This window comes from Numida meleagris, chromosome 16 (genome assembly GCF_002078875.1).
Source record: "Numida meleagris isolate 19003 breed g44 Domestic line chromosome 16, NumMel1.0, whole genome shotgun sequence".
NCBI classification, from domain to species: Eukaryota; Metazoa; Chordata; class Aves; order Galliformes; family Numididae; genus Numida; species Numida meleagris.
In genome coordinates, this window is record NC_034424.1 from 6,058,359 (window position 1) to 6,077,578 (window position 19,220).

General features: G+C 44.7%; 1 protein-coding gene across 5 annotated transcripts in view; it reads right to left on the minus strand.

Moving 5' to 3' along the window:
- The window catches only part of RAPGEF1 (Rap guanine nucleotide exchange factor 1), a 78,216-nt gene that overhangs the window by 25,989 nt on the left and 33,007 nt on the right, over positions 1–19,220 (minus strand). For all 5 annotated transcript variants that reach the window (XM_021413664.1, XM_021413659.1, XM_021413661.1 and 2 more), the window contains 8 exons: positions 19,042–19,220; positions 15,753–15,909; positions 11,939–12,027; positions 11,385–11,537; positions 9,782–9,905; positions 8,300–8,483; positions 7,198–7,710; positions 564–766 (listed from right to left, as the gene is read on the minus strand). In XM_021413664.1, coding sequence (XP_021269339.1) covers positions 564–766; positions 7,198–7,710; positions 8,300–8,483; positions 9,782–9,905; positions 11,385–11,537; positions 11,939–12,027; positions 15,753–15,909; positions 19,042–19,220 — 1,602 coding nt within the window. The remainder of the gene's footprint in view (positions 1–563; positions 767–7,197; positions 7,711–8,299; positions 8,484–9,781; positions 9,906–11,384; positions 11,538–11,938; positions 12,028–15,752; positions 15,910–19,041) is intronic.

The following is a 19,220-nucleotide window of genomic DNA, read 5'->3' on the forward strand; positions in this document are numbered from 1 at the left end:
GAAGAACAGGTAAAATCCTGAATCACACACATGGACTAACGTGGGGAAAAACATGCAGGAGTTAAATAATAGCTGAACCAAAGTCCTGTGGCTCCAGCAAAGACTGAGCCATAAAAGCAGTGATTATGTTTAAATTGTTATTATCATCCTTGACAACAGTTGCAAAACAACACTGGGAACAACAGTGCAGCAACCTCTTGAAAATCATGCTGCCCCACGTGTCAAAATCTTCAAAGTAACAGACATTACACGTGTCTCTAGTCTGGCACAGATTCAGCCACGCCATGTGGCCACCAACACCTCATTTTTAGGGCATTTTAGGACTTTCAGAGCTTACGGGGAAGGGTCTGAACGCAGGGTTAGAAAGGAAGAGAAGAGCTCAAAGTAGACGATGCAAAACGCCTAAAAACACGTTACCAAGGTGGCAAAGAACACAAGGTGAACAACATCAGTGAGACCCACCCCCTCACCCCCCCCAGAACCACAGCCTGTCAGAAACAGGAGGAGCAAACACAGAGCTGCTCCTAGGAGCAGCTGGGAAGGGCACTGCGGGGGTCACTCACCAGCTGCCGCTGCTTCGGTGGGAGAGCAGGAGGGGGTGCCAGATCTTGAGAGGGGTCTAAGCTGATAAAGGAGTCGTTGAAGCCATAGACCTCCATGAGGTGCTTGTTCTTCTGCTGGTAGATGTGCTCGTTCTGCGGGGTCTGGTAGAACATGGATGGCTGCGGCTCCGAGTAGTCCTCCACAAACTGCATGTATGCCATCACTGCAACGCAACAAGTCACACTCAGTGTCCCTGGCCTGCGTGCTCCAGCCATCCTGCCACGAGCAGGCAGCGTGCCTGCCCCCAAAATAAAAGAAGAGTAAGAGCACGCTGCTCTCAGCTGGGCTTTGCTCCAGGCCAGGAGCAGCAAGGTACCTGCAGTAACTCACACAGCAAGCTGCCATTCACCTTGGAGGAAAGAATCTGTCAATGTCCCGTCCTGCAACTCAGCGCACAATGGAAGCTGTCACAGCGCACAAACACATTTGGCAACAGTTTTGCTTAAACCAGTGAGCTCTCCTACCAGCGACCCAAGGAGTCTGAATCACTCGCTCTTGGTTCAAGTCCCCTCCCTCGTGCAACCCATGGCATCTTGTTCAAGTCCCCTCCCTCGTGCAACCCATGGCAATCTGGAGAACATTGCTCAGCAGCTAGTGCTCAAACTCACCCAAAGAAAGAATGGCTACAGGCTGCTTTGCAGGAGGTACAAAGCATCTTGCACAACGATGCAACCTCAACAGCAGACCATTCCTGTGTCTATAGTATGTGTCCTATCTATAGACAGACTGCAAGCTTTCTCATTGTAGAGATCATGCTTTCTCCATCCTAGCAAGCTGATGAAATTTACTGAGAACACCTACCTGCAGCACTGGGCATATCTCTCTTAGCTATTTCTATGTCACTGCTGGCACAAGAGACTGATCACTCAGAAGTGTCATTGACCATGACCTCCTACTTCCTCACCTCAAATCCAGCATCCTCAGCTCTCTCCCTTTCCAAGGCATCTTTGCATCTTTAAATTTGCAAATGAATCCAGCTGGTTCAAAAGAATTTCTGAGATGTGGTTTGATGGAATTATTAAATGGGATGAAGTCTTATTTAGTGGTCCTTAGCATCTGTACGATATCCTTCAAAAATCTTTGAAAAAATCCCATACAGGTCTGCTTATGTAGCTCTGACAAAGGATTATCTCAGTATTTTAGTGTGGAAGGAGAAAGACACCCAGTATCATAGAAAGATTACTACAAAACCCCAGAATTATTAAGGGACAGAAATGTATTGAGATGAAAAATACATAACTGTCATCTATGTATCTAAGAACTGGAACAATAATTGTACTTAAATGTCATAAAAAGAACTAGCCAGGGACTTGCAAACACACCATTACATACAAATTACTCTGTGATCATTCATCCCCTCCTCCTGATAAACACGCAGTTGTCAGGCTTTGGAACTCTGGTCATTAGGTGGCAATTACTCAGCTCCCGCTAGCATTTCAGTTGTGCAGCCGAAATGAACGTTTGATTTCAGTGAGAGCTATGAACACAGCCATCACAGCGCCGTATTCGCGCATCGTGAAGCCGGTTCCCACACTAGCTCCAAGGCAAAACCCTCTGTTCACCTGCCAGTGCAGAGAGGCAGGCCAGCTTAGTGCAAACAGGATGCAGCCGTGCAGCGTGCCGGCAGGAAGGACCCGCTCTGCACCTGCCACGTGCACCTTTTTTCAGATTTCCTCTGCTGTTTTAAACTTCGCTTAGAAAGGGAGCTAAAGCAGCTCCCCCTTCCCACCGAATGACATCCCTCCTCCAGAAAACGGAATAAAGATTAAAAAAAAGCTCAGGAAACCTCAGCTGGTGCATTTCCATCCCGAGCGGTAACACCTGCTGTCCCCATCCCATGACCCCACACCGCGCTGCCAGGGGACGAGCTGCCCGCGTCCCACAGCACTGCCAGCTCCTGCAGAGCTCTGCCAAGCCTGCTGCAGTCCTGACCTTCAGCTGCACGAGCCCAGCTCCTCTTCCTCTCCCAGCCTCCCCAGCACTGTGCAGAGAGGGCAGGCACCATCCCTGGTGCTTAAACCCTTCCCTTTTGAAAGGGGAGTGCCAGAAGTTTCCAACTGCACGTGCATGTGTCCGCGTGTGCTGCTGATGGCTGCTCATCCGCTTGTATCGGTGCTCACATAAAAGCCCAGTCCAAGCTTACTCCACTTTCAAGCAGTGTCATGTGAATTCTAAGACCTAACAGTGAAAAGAGGCATGCTTTGCCAATATTCTCTTATCTGAAATCACGCTGAGGGTGCGTTGGTGCAGAAAATGCAGGATTACTAAAACACTATGAGTGTTCACGTATCTACAGTTGACTCCACTATTCCCATTAATACCCGCGCCCTGAAAAATGTCTTAGTGTCACAGGGTAAGTTCTGAACATATCTCAGGGAATATATTTCTCTAGTAGCAAAAGTGAACTGAGGATACAGGTCCTTGGAGAGGCGTGGAGGACAAGAGCTCGAGGGAAAAGATCACATTTTTAGAGCTCATCAATTTATTAGGACAAAAGCCAAGAATTCTGGCTTGGCAGTGCTGGTATAATGCAGCTGAAATTGCTAGATTCAGACCAAGTCTTCATGCAGAGTTATCTACAAAACCTGTGCTACACTTAATGCTCAGATCCGAAGACATCTCAGGATCACCAGCTCTGAGTCGCTGGGTTCAGAAGTTTGTTTGGCACTGCAGACTTAGGAAGTGTTGGTGAAAAGCGTAACACATTAGATGCCTGCGTAAGATTGAATTACTGCAACTCAAGGTAGTGAGCCTGAATGCTGTTGAGAGCCTTAACTCAATCTGGAAGGGAATAATGAAGAGCTCTTTTATCTCTGCTCTTTATGAGGCTAATGCATCCCACTGCATGGCAGCTCCTGTGCCTCGCTTGTTACAACTAGTCCAGGGCTGCTGAGCCTGTCTCTGCTTCTACTCTGTCTTCATCTGTGTTTAGATGAAGCAAAAACCAGTTGGGATGGTGAAATACAAACCTGGCTCAGCAGCAGAGACTGCAGAGCACAAATTAAAATGGGCATCAATAAAATGCTGCCAATCTTCGGCAGGAGAGTGAGGCAGCAGGACCACTCCTGAGATGGCTGTTTGCAAAGGCTCTCCCCCCCCCACCCTCTGGTGTGGTTTCTAACGAGGCAGAAATTTAAAAAGCAGATGGGAAATTACATCACCAGCTCAGAGCAGGCCGCATGCCCTGCAGCGATTCTGCAAAGAGGGAGGGATGGGGGCTGCAGCTTCCACTGTGAGCAGCTGGGGTGGGGTGACACAGTGTCTAAACAGCACCTCGGGAGAGAAGGGAGGAGAAAGAGAGAACCTCTCCCACCACGGCACCATGTGCAGCTTATGTCGGCTCTGAAGCACGACAGAAAGTATTTGCAAAGAGGGAGAGAAAAAATTAACAAATAAACATTTCTCTGTCTGCAGCAAGGAACACGTTCCCTGCAATCTGCTCGCAGCGCCGTGGCTGTCGTTCCTGAAGGAGCTGAAGCTGCTCAGGGATTTCTAGCACACATCAGCTCTGCCCACATGAGGAAAAATCACAGGTGCTGCTCACGCTGCAGCAGGAGTCAGCCAGCAGTGCTGTGGCAGCTCTGCAGCCTCAAACCAGCGGCTCCTGGGGTCTGCAAGGGATTCCTGGAAGGTTATCAGCAACAAGGTACATCTGCAGTACCGATAAGGCACAGTAGTATCTGATGAAGAAACGCCACTGCGGGTCTGAGCCCAACTCCTGGTGGTGCCCGTGTTACAACCAGCCCCACACAGCAGCACTGGGTTCATGTGCATAGGCAAGAGCCAAAGTAATGGAAATTCTCAAGCCGCATCACATGTCAACTCACTGGAGAAGTCAAGGTCGAACAAGCCAGTCTTTGCTGTCACCTCTGGGAGGAGAGCTGTTTTTCAAAGAGCTCCATTATATGCTGGCTTAGCCCAGACTGCCCTCAGCATGGTTCCTGCAGTTAAACACCGGCTGCTTACAGGGCACCAGGCTGCATTTTGTTCCCACTGACAGGGAAGGAAAACGTGAATAAGTGCCTCACCACTGGTTTGCAAGCTGGCTGGGGGCGGGATCTTGCTATTTCTGACTTCAGGCTCTTCATGGCAGAAGCCATTCCCTGCCCATGTCTTGTACAGCAGGAGTACGATGCTGGTGCCCAAGCAGAAGTCTGGAGTAATTTGCCCTTAGCACAGTAAAGCAACAGTAACTCATGCCCGTCTAAAAGGTTTATCGCTCCCCTGTTTAAATTATAGAGATGTCAACTCTTGGAGGTCCCTCTGAGCACAGATCACAGCAAAATACATCGTTAACTCAAGCAGGATTTGCTATATATTATTAATAAAAAGATCAAAGTCCCTGCTGCAACTTTTCCTGACAACTACCAAAAGACGACCCACAACAAAGGGACTACAACCAAGTCACCCCTGCAACTGCTCTGGATCTTTCTAGTAAATTCATGCATCTCTTCAGGGTCTCAGAAGCGTGCTGGGGCTGTGGAAGCAGCCCTGCCCTGTCTATGTGGTTACACACGAGGATCTACGTGCATCAGACTCTGGGCCAAGAAATCCTGGGCGCTACCACACCACCCGAGCAGCGTTTCACTGCCCTTTTTGTGTCGAAAACAAAAGGAAAACTAACAACCACAGATCTGCGGTGCGATACACTGTGGAGTAAAGCATATAAAACAAGTTCTCAGTGTCAAAAAAAAGCCATTAAAGATTTGCAGCAGTCAGGTGTTAGCCCGAGTACTCTACTTTGCATCAAGGATGTTTAATCAAACCTGCGGAGCTGTCAACACATTAGGTAACACCTTCTCCCATTCCTAACAATGCAATCTGATCAATCCTCTGAGAGCCTCTGACAGTGCCAGGTGACAGCTAACTCTGCTCTAACATCAAAGAAAGCTCACGTATGAGGCTTTGCTGTTGAGGTTAAAAACGTGCATGGGCAACAAAGGAGAAGCTGGCATTTAAAACCGGTCTTAAGTAATTCCTTGACATCTCATATGGCAAGAGAAAACAAAGAGATGGGCTTAAAGAGAAAAGTAAATAGCCCAGGTCACTCTTTCAACCATCACACTGCCTCCTTCCCAGGAACTACCCCAGCACCTCTCCCTGCTAACGCTGGCTGCATGTACAGAAGTGCATTTCCCCACATCCACCTCAGCCTTCAGGGCTTAACATCACCTGGATCCAGCCCTCATCATTCAGATGCAGAGCTCACAGGGGCCTGACCCTACAGAAGCACCTTGCTGTATCACATCCCCTTGCAGTTTATACTGAATCCAAGTATTCTGAACAGCAGGAGCCATAAAAAACAAACCAATGCAAACGCCAGCATTTATTTCCTGTCATCTGCAAATCAGCATCTCAGCTCCTTTTCAGTTGCTTTCAGTGTCTTTTAATGCTTGCTTACCAGAGAGGGGCAAGTGATTTTCAGTGTACGGGGATGTTGAATGAGACTAGTATAACCTAAGCTTCACTTTCAGGAGATGTGATTAAAATCTTGGAGGGTTACAAATCTGGAGGGGTCTCTGAGGAACAGAGGAGATGCTTTCCACCAACGCACTCAAAAAAAGTGTCTGCCATAGTAAACTACATAGGCATGGACAGAGCACAGATCCTGCTGCACAAGACACCAATCTCACACCTTTTTCCCAGTGAAAACACTATTCATTGCAGGAATGAGTCAGAAGGTCAACTCGGAACCTTCAAATCAGCTCTTCACTTGGGCTGCAAGCTGTACAGCTTAATGCTGTTGACCCAGACCTTTCATATACTACCTCCTCATGCAACTGCAAAGCTAGCCAGTGACCAGTAAAATAACATATCCCACTGTGTAGTCTGCAGCCTTCCTTGACAGATCAGTACGTCTGCTCTTCTTGCAAGAGGTTGCATATACTTTTAGCCATGAACATTAAGGAAATCAAAATAAGGTCATGAGCTTGAATTGCAGTCAGCACTGGTGTGCCAGGAGTCTGGCTGGGGAAGCAGAGTCTTTGAATTTAGAGGCTGCTCATTTTAACGACGTGGGAAATTCTCACGCATCCAGGAAATGAGATCCTGTAGCAAAACAGCAGTATTGGACACGAGGTTAATAGTGTTGTTCTGCACAGCTATGTGAGGGACTATGTTCATACTGCCAAATAACTGCACTGGCAATGCTCGGTTTTGGACAGAAAAGTAGCCTTTTCTCTGAGCTCTTGGAGAGGACCCCATTCTCTTCTTCTGGGCAAAATTCATAAATGTGGGGAAGGGGAGATAGAATGGACATGAAAAGGGAAAACAATCCAGGAAAACTGGGAAGAGTGGCTCAAAGCTTCACACTTGTGCAAACAGAAGTAAAATGGTCTCACTACAGTAATGAGGATGCTGTGTGTTGCCATCTCCCCTGGGCCTGCACCATTCCAGGCTCCAACAATCACTCCCTGTCCACCAAAGGATTGGCACTTTCCTTCCACATCTCTGATACTGACCAGGAGCTATTTCAATACTTAGCCCAATATGGTCAAAGGTGACCATGGGGTCACCATTACTCAGTGGTCATCAGAAGCATGGCAACTGTAAGGGAAAGGTAAAAGCAAAACCCAAACACAAGATCTTGCTTACTGTGTTTGTTTTTCTTCTCCGGCAGAGGCGGTGGCTTCTCTGGGTCACTGTTAGAATCTGGAGCAGCAAAATCAGCAATGAATTCAACCGGTGCTGAAGAGTTTCCTTGTTGGAAGGGCAAAACAGGAGCAAATGGCGTGCAGGGTACTGATGAGAGAGACCCTGCATTCTGCATATCATCCTCTGAGATGTTATCATACTGTGAAGGGTGTCTCTCGTATGAGATCCTGCAGCCTGAGTCTGAAGTCTGAGAGGCTGCACTTCTCCTCTTCTTTTCTGGTAAAGCTGGAGGGGTCTCTGTTGGCTGCACAGCTCCTGAGAGGCTGCAGAATTCCAGTGGAGAAGAGCTGCTCTGTGGGAGCTGGAAAGTGTGTCCATGGAAAGGGGAGCCAGATTCGCCCAGGGACTCTGGCAAGGGGCTGAGGATACCTGGCACCTGTTGAGGTATCTGATCAGCATTCGAGAGGTCCTGCTGCAGGAATTCATAGTCCGGGTCATAGTGATCTGATTGATCTGGTTAAAAAGAGAGAAAAGAAGAACGAACCATCAGTTTCTTTTACTCTTCAGCCCTTCTCAGTTCTGCCCATCTCATTCCACCAGTTAACTGATCAGTTCATTTAATCAGAGTGGTACTTCCTCACAGCAGAGACTATCTTGCTCTACTCTCTGTAAAATCCAGGCTTAAAACTCGTATCTTATTTCTTTACACTAGCAAACAAATAAAAATTCAATAGGTAGTTAATCACAGAGATTACTGTATTTCACAGTTACATTTTCGTTTTATTTCCTACTACCTGGAAACATCACTTAAGTCTACCAGTGCTGCTATTTCCTACTGATGTCTGCAGAAAAGGTTGAAACCAACAAAACATTCTACTTGAAAGCTGAATTGAGTTTGAACACAATCATCTCTAGCAAGGGAAACACATTCCCCTGGGCTTTTTCCTATCTGACAGGATATCATTTTGCATCGAACTGCCTGCAGTAACTACAAGATGACAGTTGCAAGCACAATCCATTTACTTCGGCATCACAGCTATGACAGCTCCCAAATGAGAGCGATGGGGGCTCCTGCAGCAGTCCTGGCCCAGCCCACGCTCACCTAATGTTTCACAGCTTGTGTTGCGGGAGCACTGACCACTGTCGCGGTCCAGGGAAGAGAGCTGCTCATCGGACTTGCTGAGTTTGCCAATGCTGCTGCACGGTGAGAGGCGAGGAGATTCTCCCCCGTAGGAGTGGCTGCCACCTGACAACCTTCTCTGGGCATAGCAGTCGACATCAAAATCCTGAAGCAAAAAAAGCCCAAACAACCAAAACAAGAAATCACCATCATTCTCGGCAGCCTGCTAGCAATAAGATACAACTCAAGGAACATACACCTTGCAGCTACTGCAAGAAAACTAGGAAGGGAGCGGATCAGAGCTGCTAGCCCTCCCTAGTTAGACAAGCCCACCAGGATGCCAGAAAGCTTCCCAGTGGGTAAAGGGCACATAGCAGAGCGAGCCCCCAAAGGGAGCCCTGCGTGCACCTGCTGGTGGCCAGGGCACGCTGTGATCCACAGCAGATGTCACCAGCTGCTGAGATTGGTCCTGGGTAACTAGAAGGCAAGAATTCTCATTAAATAGTTGGGGCTTTACTAAATATTTGGTTTGTTTTGTGTATGCAAAGGGTAAACAAGTGATAGCTGGATACAGCTAATGTCAGCTTTCAGTGCCTATGACCACATTTCAATTTCAGAAATTACCTCAAGCTCATCAACTTGCAAGCGCACCTCACAGGTATTCCCACCCCTGCAAATCAATCTAAGTGAGATTGTGCTAGTAACTGCAAAACCACCCCAGCTTTATCTGGGTCAGGCAGTTGACAGCAGTGGCTCCCTAAGTCAGAGCTCTGGGGACTGAGAGCAAGATCTGATTTTGGTGCACTTTGACACGATTCAAGTCCTCACTGCTGAGTCAGTAAGTTCCTGAAGGTGTAAAGCAAAACCACCTATTTACATTCTTGTGAACTCTGCATTAGCACAAGTGACAGAGTCTTACTAATACACACAGTCACAAGTTTTCTGTAGTTCTACCAGAAAATTTGCAAATTTCCCCAAAGCACCAGCAGCAGTCAGAGCAGATGCTTAAACTATTGTTTAGGTTAACTGACATGTTAAACTGGAACTGGAAAAATACAGGCTTCCCACGTCAACCTGCTACATGACCCCTGGCCTGCAAGCAAACCTTGGTAAGATCTTGTAAGCACAGCAAACCACTCTACACCCTGATCTGTCCAACACTGCGACACTCAACCTCTCAGATTTTCACATTCTGCTACACCTCAAGGCAACAAAGTTTGGTAGCAGCTCATTATTCAAATCCAACAAGAAACTGAAAAAAAAAAAATCAGCTCTTTGCATTACTCATTACATTGATGCTCCTGCCACTAGAACTCCCATCCCAGTGTTCCTCCATATGGGGCTGCCTGGGACAAGCAGGAACGTGCTGGGAACTGCACTGCTCAGGTCACAGCGTTTCTCTGAGCTTCTGCCACACTCTGCAGCGCATTCCCTTTGGATTTCACCCAGGGGTTATGCCATTACCTGTCTGTTGATTCCAACAGGCAAACTAGATCCACTGGTGGCTCGACTCATGGGGGCCACAACCGCCACTCTGGTCGGGGAAGGAGCCGACTGCCGTTTCTTAGGGGGCAAGGCTGGAGGAGGGCTGCAAGACACAACAGGCATTGATGCTTCCATTACCATCAAAAAGACTTCCAGAGGCTTCAGGAGCTTGTTTTCCAGATAGCCTCTGCCTTGCCAGGTTCCAAAAGCTCACAGCTGCTCATTCAAAGCTGACCCGGAGCTGTTCAACGAAGAGCATACCCTAACAAATACCAAGTTGACAGCACTCTCATAGGAAAGGTCCTGCTCAGTGATTTATTTTTTTAAGCTTGGAGAAGGCTTAGTATTTCAGAAACAAAAATAATTGCTGTTTTAAAAATTGTTTTTAATGAAGCTAATTAGCACAGCAATTATTTTTACATAAAAGTGGTGCAAGTCCAAATTAAATGTTTTGGTTGACCCGAACAAGGTTTCAGTTCACAGAAATTTCTCATTCCTCCTCTTCAAACTTTTCAGGTTTGAGAGGGGTTTCAAAGCTGCAGCAAACTACAGGACAGGAAAATTCTCTTTGTGCCCTTGAAGCAACAAGACTGTCAGTGTCACCATGCACACACGCTGCATGGGCCCAAGTTTTGGCATTAATCAGTTTCAGATTCGTTATCACACACCCATTAGTAGTGAGATTTTAACCACTGTATATTTAAGTTTTTCTTCTCCTGACAGTAATTCCGGCTATCATCAAGTTTGCAAGGTTCCCAAGAGCACACACATTCTGTTCCTGGAATGTAGCAGGAATTTTTTTTTTATATAACCCATGAGAATTCACAAAAATACACAGAAATGTGGTGTTTTTCTGCCAGCCACAATCCCCTTGATGCTGCATTTTCAAATGAGCTCATGATAAGTATTTTCACACCAACTATTAGCACCAGTACTAGAGGAAAAAAACACCGTACACACACCAAAAAGCTGTAAACTGGGGGTTTTCTCTTCCTTCCAAAATAGAACATAGAAACTTTCATGTGGTTACTCGTAGAACTGGGTAAGTGCAACTAAGTAAAAGATTTTTTTCACACAGTAGTGGCTCCTTTCACTCTTACTCTGATAACCAATGCAGAGCCACCTGGATGTGCACAACAGGTTGATAATTGCCAGCTGAGGTTAAGAAAGCATTTTCCATTGGATACACCAGCACATGACACAACTAAAGCAGCACAGGATACTGCTGTGCAGAGTTGTACAGAATCCGGTGTGTATTTACATAGTTCTAAATAAAAGCTTTAATGCATTTATGCAATGCCTCTCATAGGAAAGTCTCAGGCACTGTACCATCCTCATGGGAAAAAAAAAAAATAAGAAAGGAAAACACAGACAATGAGGGGTACTGCTCAAAACAAGACAGAAAGAACATAAAGTCACAGATTCCAGAAGCTGGGAAGAATTCCTCTGGAGGACTGGAAATTCAGAAGCATCACTAACCCCCAACATGACCTCTTGGCCCCATTTTGACAAGAACATATAACAAACAAGATGCTGGTAAGAGCCACTGCTACTCTTCAGCCAGCTGGCCAGCCAGCATTACCTGTTTTCTGCCACACGAATGCAAGGCAGAGGGGGTTTAGGAGGTGCAACCTCTTCGTCCATGGAGTCCGTCAGTAGCTCATTCGATTGAGTCATATTAGTTGTTTTGCTCAGGATCTCCATTTCTCGGTCTGTAAGGGGAAGTTCTGATGGGCTGTAACAAGCAAAATACGGATTGTAGATCACAACACGCAGTTGGAATGCGGCATGCTGACAGATTAATACATATTTTAAATCATATGCAATAAGAGAAACGTAGAGCACAAGGAAGAATTCACATCTGCACGTAGAATTAGAAGTATATACAGAATACTACGTGGACAAGTCATAGCCAAGTGATGTTTCATTGCCAGATTTTTGTATCTTCTCTATCACTGCATATTTTTCTCCTCAAGTAGTGCCACTGTAATGCATAAAACTACATAAAGAACACAATGCTGTCCACTGTGGAAAACAACTCAGTACTTTAATCCAATTATCAGTAACCAGAAATTACCTCACATCAAGCTACTATACTAGAATGGCACGCACAAGAATTGCTTGTAAGCGACCCACCTATCAGATTTACATGCTGGTAAACTGGGTTTAACTGGGCTTGTGGGAGAAGGATGCTCCTGCTTTTCAATCGTGAGTTTGACCAGCTCCTGGTGGACGGAGGGGAGAGAAGAAAAAAGAAAAGAATCATTACATTCGTAACACTGCACTCAGTCATGCTAAAACAGAATGGGATTCTACTGCAGTAAACTCTTGGGTGCGCACTTAGGGATTAACGCTGACACGGGCAGCGAGCTGAGCTGGGTGTAAGTTCAGTGGAGAGCCACACAAATGAGGTGGTAAGGGAGCAGCCTGCACCCAGCAGCAGTTTAGCCATATTTAAGTTCACAAACTATAGCCCTATGGGGATTCTGCACAAACCCACATACATTTCTTTTTGCTGTGCTTCCTCTTTCATCACGAATGTGTTCTAGTCCCCATAATCCCCTAGATAATATCAAGTTGACTTTACATACATAAATACGAGTACACAAATGCTTTCTGCATGAAGTATTTCAGTTGGCCAGTAAGAGAGTTATATCACTGCTTTATATTTCATGAACAAGTGTGTGTCATGTATTTGTTTCAAAAAACTGGTTTCTGAAAGATGTCCAACAAGAAATTAAATAGCGAGCACCTTTATTAAAAGGCCTGCTTCCCCTGGAGCCATTTTTTAACTTGTTAGCAATGAAAGTCTTCATCATTCAGGGAACTATCGTAGCGTATCTGTTATAGGCAGATAAGGCGGTGGATAAAGAGATAAGCACATGATAAGCCCGAACTCCAAGTCTGCCAGCAGTTAAAGCAACAATCACCCATTCCAAAAGGATGGAGAGAACTTTTCATGGGTGTCTGAGGTGAACAAATAGATCTACTGCTCACAAACACAAGCACGTGCCCTCTCACAGTTAGGCTGGATAAGCGGCAGTTCTTCCTGACAGTATTGGCTTCCCAGCATGTTATGCAAAGGAAATTATATGGGATCAATTTTATTTATTAGCAGCCTGAAATACAACGTCATCATTCCAGTATCATCTTCAAATCTGTGCCTGCTGAGGGCAGAAACTGTCGTTTCCTCTTCCAATACAATAATCACAAAGAGAATAAAGTAACACCCTGGATGTGCAAAGGATAGAAACCGTAATCCATTTCAGCATGTCCCAGTGATTTGGGGTTAGACATTATTCTATGTACTTACATTCTTGGTATGAGCTTGGGCACAAAAATAATTTGCACAGAGTCTACCAAACACACAACAAAATGCTCAGCTTTAAAGAAGCTGTCTTGGAAAATCCCACACGTAGGGAAAAATGAGAGCGCGCAAGCACAGCGCATACAGATGGCCATTTGGGCTAACACTATGAAGATGTTCCTGGCTGGGACAGACAGACAAGAGCCCCGGCATTTTCTGAGAAGTACCTCGATTAGCAAAAGCACAAATGTACCAGGTTCCCTGAACCCTGCCTTTTTCTCCTCTCCACTAACCCCAGAATGAGAACTAGCGTTTGAAAATCAAGCCAAGATCTTCAGTGTACACACAGAGGTAATCAGCACGCAACCGAGCCAGATGCACATTATGCTGTTCCTTATCAGCAAGTGAAGAGATTCCTGCAGCAGTAATTAGAGATAATTAAAGCCTCTCCACAAACTTATGCTACTTCAGCAAACTGGAAATTCCAAAATGAGATGGATTTTTAAGAAGTTATGTAATCAAAACAAGGATTTTTTTTCCCTGTTATATATAGCCAGCGAGGCACTAAAGCCTGCGATCAAAACAGCAAAGAGCGCAAGTGAACAAGCAACTCATTTGTGCTCAATTCTGAAAATAAAGGGGGAAGTAAGCACTGAAATGTGGAAGTGGATCTTGTGTGATCTGGCAGAAAAACAAAAAAGGCTCTCCACAGCAGAGAAGTGTCCAGCCTCTCAGTTCTGCTTCCAGACCTGAAGGTTGGCTTGGCCCTTCTAAAATAAACCTCGTTCCTTGCTAGGCAGTAGGAGATGAGTACAAAGCGCTTCCAAACACTGACCCGTTGGTGGGCAGACGTTCACATCTACCCAGACAGCCTCACATCTGCTCTCATCGTGTTCCAAGCTGACCAGACATAAGCCAGCTCCAACTGGAAGGCCAAAATAACTTGTAGTCCAGCAGCAAGAGGAGACCGATACAGCTCAACGGGGTGAATAGCTCAGGCTTAGCACTGCACGGCTGTGCCTGCCCTGCTTCCAGCCTAGGCTGGCTCAGCTGACATCTGTGACCTTCCATCCATCCATCCATCCATCCATCCATCCATCCATCCATCCATCCTGCTTTGGTTGGGAAGCAGCTGGTACCAGGTGCTTAAACCTTTCACTTCAGTGAAAGGACAGTGGGTGTCCAAGTTTCATCCAACTGTAACCTGGGTCTAGTGATAACACAGGACTGTGTAGATTCATTAGGTGATAACAGGGTGAACTATCTCATTGTTTATCAGGCTACTACTGCTCAGCTATCAGAGTGCAGATTTTCACGTACTGCAAATGGCTGCTGAATTCCAACACTAACAGAAGCTGAGACTTAACACTGAACTCTTCTCCATCCTGCTGTGCAAACTTAATACCCGCTTTACCTTCCAAATCTGGAGCTTAAAGTTAAAGGGCATACTGTGCAAAATAATCCTGGAAAATCTGTCCACTTTAGATGATGGAAATGTTTTCTTTCAGAGATATTTGTTTTAAAGGATTGATAAGTCACACCAGGGTTTAGTATCTGTGTTTAAGTAACATTACAGAGATATTCAGAGCATGCAAACAACGTACCAAGACTCCTGAAAGCATGACAGCCAAAGCTTGGGATATTCATTGGATTTTCACATTCAATTCCAGATAATAAAAACTAAATGGAGTTTGAGCACAGTCAAAAATGTCATTTCCTGACACACTCATCCAGTTGAAGAACCTGCTGCAGCTCTTAAAAATCTACCCCAAATTTCCTACTGTACTTGAACTAAACATTGCTCTGTCAGTTCAGTCCTGTTGTTAAAGACGCTCAACCTTCTCTACAGTATTCAAAATAAGATTCCCAGGAGATATTACAGTCTCTCTGCCCAGGTCAAGCAAACTTCTAACTGCAGTACTGAGATGGCTGAATGCACGGCCTTCGTGGCTTTCAGACAAGAGACAAGTCTGGAAAAAACAAACTAAGGATACCAAAAGCTTACTGGGACGTAGAAGAAAAGCCAACAGCTTTTCCTGGGTGGTGCAGGGAGGTGAATTTTATAAGCATGTCTCACAAAGGACACAAAGGTTTCCATTCAATGTTTCCATTAGTTACAAAAAAAATTAATCTTCAGAAAACTGAGCTTAGCTCATCACCTGTCCCACACCCTAACCTGACTGCTGGAAGTGGCGATGTATCACTGACAAATACTTTGAAATTTATGTCAAAAGATGAAGCTGGAATCTTTGATTCTCTGTGGGCACCGACGGGAAGCATTTCCATTAAATTTTGTCTAGACAGAAAATACGCAAACTCAGATCTGCAATCTGCATAGGAGACTAAGAGAATGGGAATTACCTGCTGAAAATTTAATATAACGCTCAACTAAGATTTATTGCTTCGGGCAATCCATCCAAGTGCCAGGGTGAACATTCAGAAGCGCACACTAATAGCCAAACCATTTGTGCTGGTTTTTAACCAGTACACCAAGCAGGACCATTTCACTTAAAGAGCAGTTGATTTAAGAGGTGAGTTTACTGAAAGAACAGGATCTTACCAGCACTCAAAAGCTTCTGACTTTCAGCTAGATCTCTTCTAGAATACAGACACTGTGTGATTTCTGTAACTTGTCTCACGTACCTTAACTCCATCCAGAACAGCTTTTATGACATCCTTCACCGTTGTCACCATCTCTTTGTCTTCTGAATTCACACCTTCCAGCATCACTTGATCAGACCAGCGAATGAGATTGGCCAGACTCTGGTACACACGGCTGTAGCAGGATGAGATGGCAGAACTGGATGGCAGAGAAGGAAGTAGCCAAGAAAAAAAGAAAAAAAATCAATTACGGAGACGTTATCAAATGCTACCAGAGAGTGCACGATTTGAAGTGCATTTCATACTGTTACAATTTTGACACTCTCCACTGCTGTGGTTCTCCTTTTCATTCTGACATTCATAATTTGTGTTCAGCAGGTGACAAAGCCCAGGCTTTCAGCTCCGTTGCAGTTGCTCTCCTGTTCTTTAGAGCCAAATGGAACAACAGCAGGAAAAGAGAAACGACCAACAATCTGAGCTGCAAGCTAACACAGCAATGCTAAGAAGAATGCTCTTTCCCTTTTAATTCACACCTCCATCCAATACCTCAGCTTCAAAGGTAACTACCGTATCCTGCATTTACGTCTAATTGATATTACTTCAGTATTATCTATGCTTTCCTTCTTAACTCTTCTCAGAAAATGTCTTACGTAACTGCGAGCTGACTGCATCCATTCCTTCACAAATCATTTTCTCGCTGTTTATAATGCCTGAAAACAAGTAATTAAAACTTGCTGCTTTACAAAATTTGAGCTGAATGAATTTCAGGTTTGGAAGAGGAAGGGTGTTGTTTTGTTTTGCTTTTAACGAGAAACAGAACCCAAGCCATTGTTCCAAAGGAAAAGAAATGAAATCTGGAAGGATGACAACTCTAAATAAAAGCTAACTGTACCAACGGCGCTTAGAGGCACTTTCCTGGCCGTTCTGAAAGCACTTACTTCATTACTAAACAAGGTGTGTTAACAGTACTGCTGATGGCAATTCTTTGTAAAATTAAATCAATTTCAAATTGCATCAAAACCATAAAGAGATAAGAGAAGGTGCAATCTTGCCATCATTACAGATAAGAGCATTCCAGATCTTCCCATTTCTCTCTGGCATGCATTTTACACTGGCTCAACTCCAGTAATTTCATTATCTGTGCAAAGAGCATCAAACCCACAAACTTGAGTGAGATTATTTAGGTGAGCGCTGTTTGCAGAAGCGGGGGTAGAGCTCCTGTCAGCTTACAAGCAGGGGGATACAAACAATGGCAAGTGCTTCTTCGTTTGTTTGTTTTACAAGCATGGTGCTTGCCATTTGTTCTAATTTTAAATGAAATTAACTTAGTAGGAGATATTTCCTAAATAGGGCCCTCCTCCATCTCTTTCTCTGGCTTTGATTTCTTTGTGATTAATCTTCGGTCTGCTTCCTTCTAAGGCGGCAGTAATTGAAAGCCTATTTTGTGCTAGATTTAATTACTTTTTTCCTCGATGCAAATGCTTCCCCTAAAGCAAAAAGAAGTCCAACAGTAATTGTAGGGCTTTCTTCCACACTGACACAAGTCTTGCTCTCCCTCAAGAATGAGGGAGATTTACCATCAAAAGCACCCCTTTGTGTCCTGCCACTCCTCAAAATAAATAAAGTGCATGCGTAGTCATGAAAGGACACGGCTTTTAGAGAATGACAAATCCCCTTTTTTTTTTTTTTCTGTGAAGCCAAACAAGGCAGAACATACACAAGGGATCTGTGCTGCAGTCCAGAAAGAGAGATTCATCACTAAGTAAGGAGGACTCCACTGACTACTGACTACAAAAATTCTGCTTACAGGCTAAATGTGGATATCCAGCTGTCAAGGTTGTATTACCTCACTTCTAAGAGAAAGGGTACACTGAATTTGAAGAATAGAGCCATCTAAAATATTGCTGCTGCTGAAGACCACTTAGCTGATATTTATTTCCAATATATTCTTGGAAGGAAAGATCACCCAGCGGATACACAAATCAAAGCAAGCGACTACAAAGATGACATTTTCTATCCTAAAAATATTTGCTGACATTTTACATGTTCTCCTGATGTAACAGGAAAGTTTGTTCTCTCTTTTACTAAGTGAAAGCAGGTGCTTGTCAGGAATTTAATGACTGCAGGAAACCTGATAGCAACGGAAGAAACTTTTGTGCCCGAATCCAGAAGCCTGATGAATGCTCCAATTCTAACAGCTATTGCTCTTTGTACTTCCACAAACCTAACCTAAATTGCACCCCTCCTGTCTGTCACAGCTCTGGTACTCACCCATTGTCTCCTTCCTTTTGTGCAGTCAGATAAAAGCATGCCCTACGTACTGGGACCAGACAGCGCTAAACATCTCTGTTAATAAAATACTGGCACCCTACAGCTGTCTTGACCGTACCATAAACCTTTCTTGCAGCACAATTGTACAAAGCATCTCAAAAACAAAAGTTTTGGAGAAATTTACTGGGAAAACAGGAACTATGCAAAAACCGGCAGGATTCAGGGGAAAAAAAGTGCATTTATCTGCCTAATTTTGCATGTGTACTAGTTTTCCTTATTGTTCAATGATATTTGTTTGCTTTTTTTTTTTTAAATCAATTTCTCCATCACCTTATAAACAGCAGGCAGACAGATCTCTGTGGCTTGATGACACCACAGATTCTTTTAATGGATGCTGAGCTTTGCTTTGGCAAATTTCTACCTCTTTTCTGACTTCAAACTCGTTGTCTAGCTGGTTTAAATGTAATACAGTAGGCACAGAGTAAACCTATAAATAATCTGTGGAGAACACACAGGAATGAACACGGGCTGGCCAATCTACTGAAGTACATCTGCTTATTCCTGTTCTGTATCGGGTCCCGTAAAAGATAAAAAAGAACAACAACAAGCCAACAGTCAACAGTGTGGGCTGGCTTCTCTAGTATCAGTATGGATAAACTGAATGCAGAAGGAGATCACCCTGAAGATAAATTCTTTTTCAGGCAGAAGCTACTGGAATTTGTTAGCTTTTAGGATGCCTTCGTGGACTTCAAAAATAGCAGAGCATCTGAAGAGAATCAAAAAGTAAATGACAAACGTCAACGTTTATGCTAAGAATCAGTCCTTCCTCCTCTCTAACCATTCTAACTTGTTTTATCTTTCCATAGCATGGACTTCTTCACAGCAGGGAGCTTGTTTTTAAGTTGTGCTTGAAAATTATCCAGTATTTAGTAAAAATGGCAGTCAGCCTATTTGCTACTACACCATTTTCCACCTCACATGCCATGTAACTCACAGGAAAGAAAGGAGCTGAGGAGCCTGCTGGTCTGCCACTGTTCCAAAACCCAAGAAGGAAAGTTACCTTTGCTGGATGCGCGGATCAGTTTGCACCAAGGGCAGGATGGCTTCCAGCACTTTACTTGCTGAGCCTGGCAGCATCTCTAATACTTTCTTATCAATTGCCATTTTGTCCACAATCGTCTTAAAGTAGCGCAGTGCACTGACGACCTCCTTCTCCTTCTCTTCTAGCCATGATACGTT